At 42.7% G+C, this 12,457-nt stretch overlaps 1 protein-coding gene across 3 annotated transcripts in view; it reads left to right on the top strand.

Annotated features, from left to right (window-relative positions):
• LOC110532845 (lysyl oxidase homolog 4) overlaps positions 1–8,337 on the top strand; it is a 60,036-nt gene extending 51,699 nt beyond the window's left edge. For 2 of the 3 annotated variants that reach the window (XM_090243277.1, XM_036987532.2), the window contains exons 14-15: positions 2,823–2,934; positions 3,104–5,247. In XM_090243277.1, the coding sequence (XP_090099403.1) occupies positions 2,823–2,934; positions 3,104–3,174 (183 nt within the window). In that variant the 3' untranslated portion in view covers positions 3,175–5,247. Of the gene's footprint in view, positions 1–2,822; positions 2,935–3,103; positions 6,826–7,474 lie in introns of those variants that run through there. The other variant, XR_016497759.1, reaches the window with a different exon arrangement.
• Positions 8,338–12,457: the final 4,120 nt, after the last annotated feature.

Consider the following 12,457-nt stretch of genomic DNA (forward strand, 5'->3'; position numbering starts at 1 on the left):
TCCTGCTTTTTTATGGAATCGAATGAGACTCGCTATTAAAAACAATACCAACCATGACTGACTTTTAATGTCTCTCAGTCTGGGGACACAAGGGCTCTCTACTCATATTATTATTATCACTCTATGGCTGCGTCTCGAACGGTACCCTAGCTATATATGAGCCCTGTTCAAAAGTAGTGCACTACAAAGGGAATAGGGTGCTATTTGGGAAGTAGGCTAAGACTCTTCTCTCTTCCTCTCCATGGGTCTGATATGGCAGGGAGAAGAATGAAATTAAATGAGAAACTCCCTCCCTCTGTTTTCTATTAACACAGTGGGGTGAGGATGGGGTGATCGGCTGCAGGTCAGGAAGTCACAGACGGACATCATACTCTTACGTTGTAATAGCTTTGTAATTATTCATTAACAGAGCTACTATGTGGCTCTGGCTCATTGCAGGGCTCAAGTACTCTCAGCTACTGATATGTGCACAGTGGACAAGTGAAAACTCTATTTGAGTACATCAAGTTCATCAGTCCCAATTTAAATATGTGTTTCTTGTTCTGGTCTAGTTTAGTGCACACAGGTGTTAGACATTGCATATATGGGAGTTGACTATACTTTCCCAAGATTGCATAGCAGTCGGACGTCTGTTTGTCTCGTCCTATCCCATCCCATACAGTGCCTTGCGAAAGTATTCGGCCACCTTGAACTTTGCGACCTTTTGCCACATTTCAGGCTTCAAACATAAAGATATAAAACTGTATTTTTTTGTGAAGAATCAACGACAAGTGGGACACAATCATGAAGTGGAACGACATTTATTGGATATTTCAAACTTTTTTAACAAATCAAAAACTGAAAAATTGGGCGTGCAAAATTATTCAGCCCCTTTACTTTCAGTGCAGCAAACTCTCTCCAGAAGTTCAGTGAGGATCTCTGAATGATCCAATGTTGACCTAAATGACTAATGATGATAGTTTTATATCTTTATGTTTGAAGCCTGAAATGTGGCAAAAGGGCCGAATACTTTCGCAAGGCACTGTATATTTTCTTTGTATATACTGAACATACTCTCCTGCAACCCGCCTCATCCAATGTGTTACGGATCTGCTATTTTTTACACTTTAGAACCAGAATCCCCATCAGCAGCTAGCCAGCTAACTAGCTACTAGCTAGTAGTCAGTTAGCCACTGCTAGCAGTCATCACCGTTAACTCAGACATCAGCCAGCCTCAGCCCGGTCAATTCCTGCCAGTCTGCATAGCGCAATATCAACCCAGAGCATATCGGACTGCTTTTTCTCTACCTCATCTCTGGATTCCTACCGCAAGCTATGAACTTTTACACCGGATCATCGCATCTAGCTAGCTGCTAGGAGTGGCTACTCCTGGCTAACGTCTCTGTCCAGAAGCAAGCACCAGTTAGCCTGGACCTAGCCTCGAGCTAGGCCCATCTCCCGGCTAGCTGAAGAGGTCCATCAGCCAATTATTGGGCTACAATACCTATTTTGCCAATTGGCCTGGACCCTTTTACTACCAACACAGAGCCCCGCTGATCCATTACAACTGGTCTGCCAACGTAACCGTCCGAGGGGGTTTCAACAGGCTCTTCCGTGGTGACGTCCCCCGACGGCCCATCTGCTAGACAACACCATTCTGTAAACATCTGGCCCTTCTTTGGACACTGTGCTAACAAACCTCCAAACAAGCTTCAATGCCATACAACACTCCTTCCGAGGCCTCCAACTGCTTTTAAATGCAAGTAAAACTAAGTGCATGATCTTCAACCGATTGCTGCCCACATCTTCCCGCCCGACTAGCATCACTACTCTGGATGGTTCTGACTTAGAATATGTGGACAACTACAAATACCTAGGTGTCTGGTTAGATTAAATCTGGAATCGGTTTCCTATTTCGCAACAAAGCCTCCTTTACTCATGCTGCCAAACATACCCTCGTAAAACTGACTATCCTGCCGATCCTTTACCTCGGCGATGTCATTTACAAAATAGTCTCCAGCCCTTTACTCAGCAAACTGGATGTAGTCTATCACAGTGCCATCCATTTTGTCACCAAAACCCCATACACTACCCACCACTGCGACCTGTATGCTCTCGTTGGCTGGCCCTCAATACATATATTCTTCGCCAAACCCACTGGCTCCAGGTCATCTATAAGTCTATGCTAGGTAAAGCCCGCCTCATCTCAGCTTACTGGTCACCATTGCAACACCCACTCGTAGCACGCGCTCCAGCAGGTATATTTCACTGGTCATCCCCAAAGCCAACACTTCCTTTGGCCGACTTTCCTTCCAGTTCTTTGCTGCCAATGACTGGAACGCATTGCAAAAATCACTGTAGTTGGAGTCTTACATCTCCCTCACTAACCTTAAGCATCAGCGGTCAAACAGCTTACCGATCACTGTACCTGTACACAGCCAATCTGTAAATTGCACACCCAACTACCTCATCCCCATATTGTTACTTATCCTCTTGCTCTTTTGCACCCCAGTATCTCTACTTGCACATCATCATCTGCACATCTATCACTCCAGTGTTAGTGCTAAATTGTAATTATTTCGCCACTATGGTCTATTTATTTCCTTACCTCCCTAATCTTCTACATTTGCACACACTGCACATATATTTTTCTATTGTGTTATTGACTGTACGTTTGTTTATGTGTAACTCTGTGTTGTTGTTTTTGTCGCACTGCTTTGCTTTATCTTGGTTAGGTCGCAGTTATAAATGAGAACTTGTTCTCAGCTGGCCTACCTGGTTAAATAGAGTTTAAAAAATAAAATATCTATATTTTTTAAATCCATGTTTCTGTCATATTATAGGTGGAAGTCAACCCCTCGTTAGACATGGCTGAGTCAGACTTCCAGAACAACGTGATGAGATGTCGATGCAAATACGACGGACACAGAGCGTACATGTATGGATGTCACGCAGGTATGGGAAATGACATTTATCTGTCGTTAACACACATTCTCTCTCTCTCTCTCTCTCTCTCTGCTCCTCTCTGCTTCTCTCTGCTTCTCTCTCTCTCTCTCTCTCTCTCTCTCTCTCTCTCTTTCTTTCTTTCTCCTTATCTCTAACTGTATTTTGTTACTTTTACCAGGTGATGCGTACAGTGCAGAGATTGAGGACCTGTTTGATCACCAAAGGCAGATCTCCAATAACTTTGTCTAGGCCCATCCAGGGCCCAGCGTTGGCCCAGGCTGGTGCCCAGCAAAGAGGGCTCAGAGCTGGGGCCAAAACTGCTCAGGGTGCCCTGGGGTCTGGAGGTCTGGTGGGTCGTGGGATCCTGCCCCACAACACTAGGGGACTCACAAAATGGCACCTGTCCACTGCCCTTACCTGCTGTGGACTACACTACCCAGAATAAACCACAACTAGGAGACCATCACCCTGACTATAGCTTTCGACCCCAACAGCCAATAGAAACTGAGAGCAGGACAGATGTCACCAGGGAAACCAAATGATTTCAGTTAACAATGGAGGGTTACAATGATATGGATTCAATCAACGTTTAGGTATTTTGTTAGTTTATGAATGTGGACTACTAGTAACTTAGCTACTCAAAATGTATATTAATTAATTAATTTTAATTCAAGTTGAAATTATAATTGTACATCTAACATACCAACCTGATCAAAGAGCATGTCGTATGATTATGTATGTAAATCCCTGATACTCCTTTCAGTATGATATGTTACATTTCGTATGGTATGTATCAATTTGAGGATGTCCATCACCCATTTCATATACTTTGTTCATATTATATGTTATGAATTTTCTAAATTCAAAACAGGTTACGAATTTACAAAACACATGATATTTAATGAATTCTAGTAAAGTGGCTAGCTGGCTAATGTTAGCTAGCTGGCTAATGTTAGCTAGCTGGCTAATGTTAGCTAGCTGGCTAACGTTAGCTAGCTGGCTAACGTTAGCTAGCTGGCTAATGTTAGCTAGGCTAGGGCTTAGGGTTAGGGTTATGATTAGGAGTTAGGTTAAAGGATTAAGGTTAGGGTTAGGGGAAGGGTTAAGGTTAGGGTTATGATTAGGGTTATCTAACATGCTAAGTAGTAGCAAAGTAGCTATAAGGTAGTAAGTAGTTAAAAAGTTGCTAATTAGCTAAAATAGTAAAGTTGACCGTGATGAGATTCAAACTCGCAAACTTTGGTTTGCTAGACGTTTGCGTTAATTGCCTACTGATCCACCCTGACCAACCACCCATACGCCCACCCGTCCACCCCAACCAACCATCCTACTTTCCTTTTTGCCTTAAGTAACCATCTGTCTTATGTAACCATACCAAACGTAACATATCATACTCATTTGAATGTCCCGGATTTAGGTTTACTATGTTAAGTCTAGTCTATGAAAACAGGCTGAAGATATGGATGATCCCGTATGCCAATGTCCCAGGAAAGGGGGAAGAATGACTGAAAAGAGTTCTGTGTTATCTGTTTGACTGATGGTCTGTCTAGACAGTGTCTCCTACAATATCGGTGCTGTTTGATCAAATCTCAACCTTCCAGTAGACTTTAGCGGTCTGCAGTTTTTTGGTCCATAAACAGGGATTAAATAAAACCAGGAGTGTCCTTGAGTGGACCTCAAGGCCCGAGTTTGAATACATAGTTGGGTATGAACGTTTATCTTAGTTTTTACTATTGAATTAGTTGTTTTACTTTGTGCAGGTATTGCCATATTCTGAAAATAATGACGATATACTGTAGCTACAGTAGATCTGATACATCAAAACAAATATAGTTTATTTAGTTAACATTTCTCTCTTCTTCGGTTTTAAAATTACTATAACATGAGGTCAAATCATTTTCATGGGATGATGCACTTTATCTATTGAACTAATATCAGTATTTAGAATTTTGACCAAGTCCCCCCTCCATAGTTTAATATGATCAGTCATAAAATGCACGGTTACCATATTAGGACAGCCTAGTCCTTCTGTGACTGAGGCTGTCCTAATATGTACTCCGTAATGTTTGCTTTTGTGACGTTATCTCTTTTTACCTGCCATGAAAATGTTACTTTTGATGCAGTTTACTGTCTGATTTGCTGTAGTAACTGAATTTCAATGCCTTTGGTGCAGTTTACTGTCTGATTTGCTGTAGTAACTGAATTCCAATGCTTTTGGTGCTCATTTTGTCATAACATGTAATGTATCGTATATACTGCAGTTAATTTATTCAAGGCTACCATTTGCAATACTTTTTATATTGATTAAACTTATAAAACAAACACATTTCCCCCATTACAGTAAGTCACTAGCTAGGGTATGCACTAGAAAAAAAGGTCTACCAAGAACCACGGTTTATTTGACTGTTCCTGTAGCTTGGTTAACCATTTTTGGTTCCAGATATAACTCTGTTTTGTTTCGAAAATATTTTCTTACTTTTTAACTTCAAAGGGTTGAGATGAACCTTAGCCATTCATATTCCTTTCACAAAATGGCCGGCAGAGAAAGCTTTGTGACATCCACCCAAGTGCAGTTCTCCACCCTGGCCCACTCTGCACTCTCCACTCTGGCCTTCCCAACCCACAGTTCTGCGGCAGCCAGGCAGGCAGTGTATGAAAAAAACTTTAATTAGCTGTGTTTAGGTTAGAGTTAGGGTAAGCATGGGGCATACACAGAGAAACACAGCAACTGTGAGCTCTGCTGTCACCAGCTATAGGCATGGGTGGGAAAGAAACACGAGAAAGAGAGAAAGAGAGGGTAGGGGTAGAGAGAAAGATATGGAGAACAATGCTTTACTGAGACCGCAGGGCTGGCATACTGAGACCGCAGGGCTGGCATACTGAGACCGCAGGGTTGGCATACTGAGACCGCAGGGTTGGCATACTGAGACCGAAGGGTTGGCATACTGAGACCGCAGGGCTGGCATACTGAGACCGCAGGGCTGGCATACTGAGACCGCAGGGCTGGCATACTGAGACCGCAGGGCTGGCATACTGAGACCGCAGGGCTGGCATACTGAGACCGCAGGGCTGGCATACTGAGCTCCTAAAGAGAACAGTTTGTTTGTCTAAGAGAAAATGAAGTCCTGCATTCACACAGTCAACAGCTGCTGCAGCAGTTGAGATCTGCTAAAAGCTAAAAGCAGATGCTGAAAGGAGAATGGGTTTCAAATGTACTGTGTCTATCCATGTCTCAGTTCAATCAGTATCGGTGGAATATTCAATTTTCTGTACAATGCTGTAACTCCATTTTGAGTCATCCATGTTTGTGGCTCTTACGCCATAGATGTTGACTGGTAGATGGATCTGTTTGTGTTTTATCCTTCTCCTTTGTCTTTTGCGTGAGTTGGATAAAACGGAAACAAATCTGGCGCAAAGCTCCATGTTCACTGTCACCTTTTGCACCATTATGGCCTTTTGATGTGTTTGAATGACTAACCGTCCTCAGGTCTAGACACTGTCACCATTATGGCCTTTTGATGTGTTTGAAGGACTAACTGTCCTCAGGTCTAGACACTGTCACCATTATGGCCTTTTGATGTGTTTGAATGACTAACTGTCCTCAGGTCTAGACGCTGTCACCATTATGGCCTTTTGATGTGTTTGAAGGACTAACTGTCCTCAGGTCTAGACGCTGTCACCATTATGGCCTTTTGATGTGTTTGAAGGACTAACTGTCCTCAGGTCTAGACGCTGTCACCATTATGGCCTTTTGATGTGTTTGAAGGACTAACTGTCCTCAAGTCTAGACACTGTCACCATTATGGCCTTTTGATGTGTTTGAATGACTAACCGTCCTCAGGTCTAGACGCTGTCACCATTATGGCCTTTTGATGTGTTTGAAGGACTAACTGTCCTCAGGTCTAGACGCTGTCACCATTATGGCCTTTTGATGTGTTTGAAGGACTAACCGTCCTCAGGTCTAGACGCTGTCACCATTATGGCCTTTTGATGTGTTTGAATGACTAACCGTCCTCAGGTCTAGACGCTGTCACCATTATGGCCTTTTGATGTGTTTGAATGACTAACTGTCCTCAGGTCTAGACGCTGTCACCATTATGGCCTTTTGATGTGTTTGAATGACTAACCGTCCTCAGGTCTAGACGCTGTCACCATTATGGCCTTTTGATGTGTTTGAATGACTAACCGTCCTCAGGTCTAGACGCTGTCACCATTATGGCCTTTTGATGTGTTTGAATGACTAACCGTCCTCAGGTCTAGACGCTGTCACCATTATGGCCTTTTGATGTGTTTGAATGACTAACTGTCCTCAGGTCTAGACGCTGTCACCATTATGGCCTTTTGATGTGTTTGAATGACTAACCGTCCTCAGGTCTAGACGCTGTCACCATTATGGCCTTTTGATGTGTTTGAAGGACTAACCGTCCTCAGGTCTAGACGCTGTCACCATTATGGCCTTTTGATGTGTTTGAATGACTAACCGTCCTCAGGTCTAGACGCTGTCACCATTATGGCCTTTTGATGTGTTTGAATGACTAACCGTCCTCAGGTCTAGACGCTGTCAGCAGCAGCAATGAATATTTTCCAGGACTCTATAATATGCAGTAGTAGGCTGTTAACAGTACAGTCCCGTAATTAATATCTTTAGCAGATCCCTTTGGTTCCCTTGGCCCACTCATTCACATTTCGTTATTAAGGGCTTCAGTTAATATCGTCTTCAACAACATTTTATATCACAAAACACCTACATGTTATTACGAAACAGTGTTAAGTTAACCTCCTTACACACACGTATGCACAAATACATGCTCCCACAAACGTAGGCATGCACGTACACACACAAATACACACGCCCCCCCCCCCCCCTGACACACACAGTCAAACTCTTTAATCAATAAAAGCTGTAGATGAAATCACACTGAATAGACCTTAGATGTGTCTTTACAGGGCTATTTAACAATGTAAAACAAACATATTATAGGCTAATGTGTTTTTTAATTTAATTGTATGGTGCTTGTGTACATTTGCTATTGACATAACAAAATAGTCTATTCAATGTGTTGCTTTTCAATGTTTGTATTGTGTTCCATAACTTAATAACAACTTTGTATATGTTTGGTTAGTATTCATCACATCCACTTCATCATTATCTTGTACTGTACAATACATATCCCATGCTGTTGGACTATCTAGCGTTGGGATTTCTATAATGCCAGTTTGCTAACCAGTTGTCCGATGCAATAATGTTTGAAACCATATGTAAGCTGAGGGTGTGAGCTATGGTACTTATTTAATATTCATATAGAACGATTGTGCTGTCAGGGACTCAAATAACTCCCCAAACCAACTATTTGTTTAATGTGTGACCAAAGTATACTTTCATGAAAATAAATGAGCAATTCTTATGTCAAATGGTTTCACATGAAGATTTGTTTAATGTTAACCCTTTTACTAAAGATATTTATTTTGAGAAGTCCACTATTACTAGGTTTCTATCCAACCATTTCGTGAGGATGAATTACCTGATGCATGAAAATAGTCACAAACGGACTGATGCTAACATAATATGACGGTACAATTTTATAAATGTCTACAGACAATTTGTTCGTTCGACATGGTGGAATCTTTTTGTGTCAGTAAAATTCTGTATGTGAGAAATGCCGGTAGAAACTCCTTTATGCTCAAATATTGATATAATAACCATCACATGGAAGTTAACTTGGAGTCATGCGATGATATGTTGTGTGGTCCTCCCACTACGACTCAGGAAACCATACAGTTTATTAGACTACAGATGATATGTTGTGTGGTCCTCCCACTACGACTCAGGAAACCATGCAGTTTATTAGGCTACAGATGACATGTTGTGTGGTCCTCCCACTACGACTCAGGAAACCATGTAGTTTATAAGGTGGTGAAAGTGCAAGCTGATGAGCTTGATGCTCCTTTCCAATCAATATCCAGGCTCTTTTTATTCTGGTGACATAAACTGATGCTTGGCTGCCGCTTGAAAATCAAAAATAATATTGCTCTTATCCACAATAATCTAATAATGTAGGTAACCTACCTGCACTGTGTCTGTGAGCTGTTGGCTAACACGCACTTGCCAATACCAGAGTGGGCATATAAAGCAACAGTTAGTCTGACAAAACCATCAGTAGAGTTGAAAATGCAATTGAAACCCATTTAACTTGTGATTTTCATTCTGATTTTCATTCTAACCGCAGAAGGTAATTGTATTTACACTACGTCATCACACACAGCCTTTTATCAGCAATAAGGCCATTTGATGGAAACACCTCTCATGTGAGCATGTTATTTTTATGCAGATTTTAGAATATTCGCATCAAATTGGATGGAAACCTTGCTAATGTTGTTATGCCTAATTGGTGTGTTTATATGGAAAACCGGAATTGGACTTGGTGACGTTTGCCCTCGGAATAGCTGGGATAGCTGTGGTTCAGTACTAGCTGCCTTGACTGCACAGCTGACTTACAGCCCAAATATCACTACATTCATTACTGTGAAGCAATAAAAAAACAGATGCAAAGTTGTCTACCCTGCCTGTTTATTTCTGATCTTCTTGATTCTCTTCGTCTTAATTCTCTTTGACTTTATGTCTACCCAGCCCAGCTCTAAAAACACCTGATTCAACTAGCCAATTAAGGCCACCATTAGTGGAATAAGGTATGTCAGATCTGGACTGAAACAAAGAACCTCCAAACACTACAACCCTTCATGACCGAACCTGCCTATCCCTGTCCTACACGCTCTGTAACACAATTATAAAGTGGACCGTTTATACATTTCTGAGTCTATGAGTAATGGTAAAATACTGTGGTTTCGATTTCATGAAGTGTCCCCTGAAAAGTGCAGGTTGTCCAAATAAAGCAGTTTTAATGTTATTAGCTTTTCTGTGAACTGTTCATATGCAAATACTCAGCACAGATCTCTCCCATGGGGAAGTTAGAAACTCAACTATTTCTGTAACTAAAGTACACACTGACTTCCAGGAATTAACGGTTGAATATTAAACCATGATGGGAGGGGTGGGGCATTCAGGCGAGTTTTGACAGAACCCATATGTTCTACATTTCTTTTCTTCAAAATTAAAGTTTGATTTGATAACCAAACACCTGACACACCCTGCCCTGGGCACGCACATGCAAACGCACACACACACAGATGTCCGCCCAGTTAGAAAACATTTTGACCTGTGATGTGGTCATTCTCAGAGAAACCAAACCCAATGCAGAGTTAAAACAGCTGCTTAGCAAACAGGATGGACGGGAAACACATTTCAAAGATGAAAGGAACGGAGGTGAATTGATAAACACCCGTCAGCCAAGAGAGTGCGAAGTGAGTTGATAAACAGCCCTCCAGCCACTCTGTTCTTGTTTATTCCTGACTGAACTAGGCTGCTTCCTGTAAGCAACACGTGTTATGAGACCTCAGGGCTGGTTACAATGGAGACTGTGTGTTCCCTCTCAATCACAGACCTGTCCCTGTATACTGCACCCACACCCTGTCACTGACATCTATAGACATTCACCCTTTCATTGACATAGAACTGGAATGGATAGAACTGTCATTTACCCTACATAGAAGTAGACTGATGCTGTAGTTCTATGTCACCTACATAGATCCGGGTATATAATCGTCATTCACCCTTTTACTGACATACAGCTAGTGTGGATAGAACCGTCATTCATGGTCCTATGGTATTCTGATCCAGAATGGCCTAGGTCCTATGTTAATCAGAAAATGGCCTAGGTCCTATGTTAATCAGAAAATGGCCTAGGTCCTATGTTAACCAGAAATGGCCTATGTCCTATGGTAATCAGTATTTCGGCAAATCAGATGACCATAGAACCTAGAACATTCTGAAAGAATGTCTACTGGTCCATTGTATATGAAAGATTTCCTCCCCACCTATAGGCAGAAACTTAAACAGGAAGCACCTGTGGTAAGGACTGTTCAACGTTGGTCTGACCAATCAGAATCTATGCTTTAAGATTGTTTTGATCACGCTGAATGGGAAACGTTCTGGGTCGCCTCTGAGAATAGTATCGACGTATACACTGACTCAGTGACTGGGTTCATCAGGAAGTGCATAGAAGATGTTGATTCCACTGTGACTATTATAACTTATCCAAACCAAAAACTGTGGATAGATAGCAGCATTCACGCTAAACTGAAAGCCCAAACCACCGCAATTAACCATGGCAAGGTGACATGGACGTGAACAAACAGATCAGCTATGCCCTCCATAAGGCAATCAAAGAGGCAAAAGGGAGCACAGGGACAAAGTGGAGTCACATTTCAACGGGTCAGACACCAGTCGTGTGTGGCAGGGACTCCAGACAATCAGTGATTATACAGGGAAAACTAGCCACGTAGTGGACACCGATGCCTCACTCCCGGATAACTTAAACACCTTCTTCGCCCGATTCGTGGAAAACAACATTGAGCCGCCGACTTGGACCCCCTCCACTCACGAGGTTTGTGTGCTCTCAATCTCCGTAGCCGACATGGGAAAGTCATTTAAGTGTGTTAACCCTCACAAGGCTGCTGGCCCAGATGGCATCCCAAAACGTGTTCTCAGAGCATGTGCAGACCAGCTGGCTGGAGTGTTTATGGACATATTCAGACTCTCCATATCCCAGTCTGTTGTCCCCACCTGCTTCAAGATTCCCAGAATTGTTTCTGTACCCAAGAAAGCAAACTTAACTGAATTAAATGACTATCGCCCTGTAGCACTCACTTCTGTCATCATGAAGCGCTTTGAGAGGCTAGTTAAAGACCATATCCTCTCCACCTTACCCGACAACCTAGACCCACAAGAATTGGCATATCGCCCCAACAGATTCAACAACGAGCTCAGCTTTCAACACCATATTGACTGATGCTGGCACTAAAACCGCACTCAATGAGCTGACATATAGCTGTTTTGTTTTTCCGCCATAAGCAAACAGGAAAACACTCATCCAGATTCAACGACGACAAAATCACTGTTACACTGCCCTAGCCCACCTGGACAAGAGAAATACTTATGTAAGAATGCTGTCCAGTATGCTGGCAGCAGCCACTCAATGTTAGTGGTGGCTGTTTAACAGTCTGATGGCCTTGAGATAGAAGCTCTTTTTCAGTCTCTCGGTCCCTACTTTGATGCACCTGTAATGACATCGCCTTCTGGAGCAGCGCCTCTTCAACCTTAGGAGGCTGAAGAAATTTGGCTTGTCACCAAAAGCACTCACAAACTTCTACAGATGCACAATCGAGAGCATCCTGGCGGGCTGTATCACCGCCTGGTACGGCAACTGCTCCGCCCTCAACCGTAAGGCTCTCCAGAGGGTAGTGAGGTCTGCACAACGCATCACCGGGGGCAAACTACCTGCCCTCCAGGACACCTACACCACCCGATGTCACAGGAAGGCCATAAAGATCATCAAGGACATCAACCACCCGAGCCACTGCCTGTTCACCCCGCTATCATCCAGAAGGCGAGGTCAGTACAGGTGCATCAAAGCTG

The sequence above is a fragment of the Oncorhynchus mykiss genome, chromosome 1, assembly GCF_057628025.1.
Source record: "Oncorhynchus mykiss isolate SJ-2025 chromosome 1, ASM5762802v1, whole genome shotgun sequence".
Classification (NCBI taxonomy): Eukaryota; Metazoa; Chordata; class Actinopteri; order Salmoniformes; family Salmonidae; genus Oncorhynchus; species Oncorhynchus mykiss.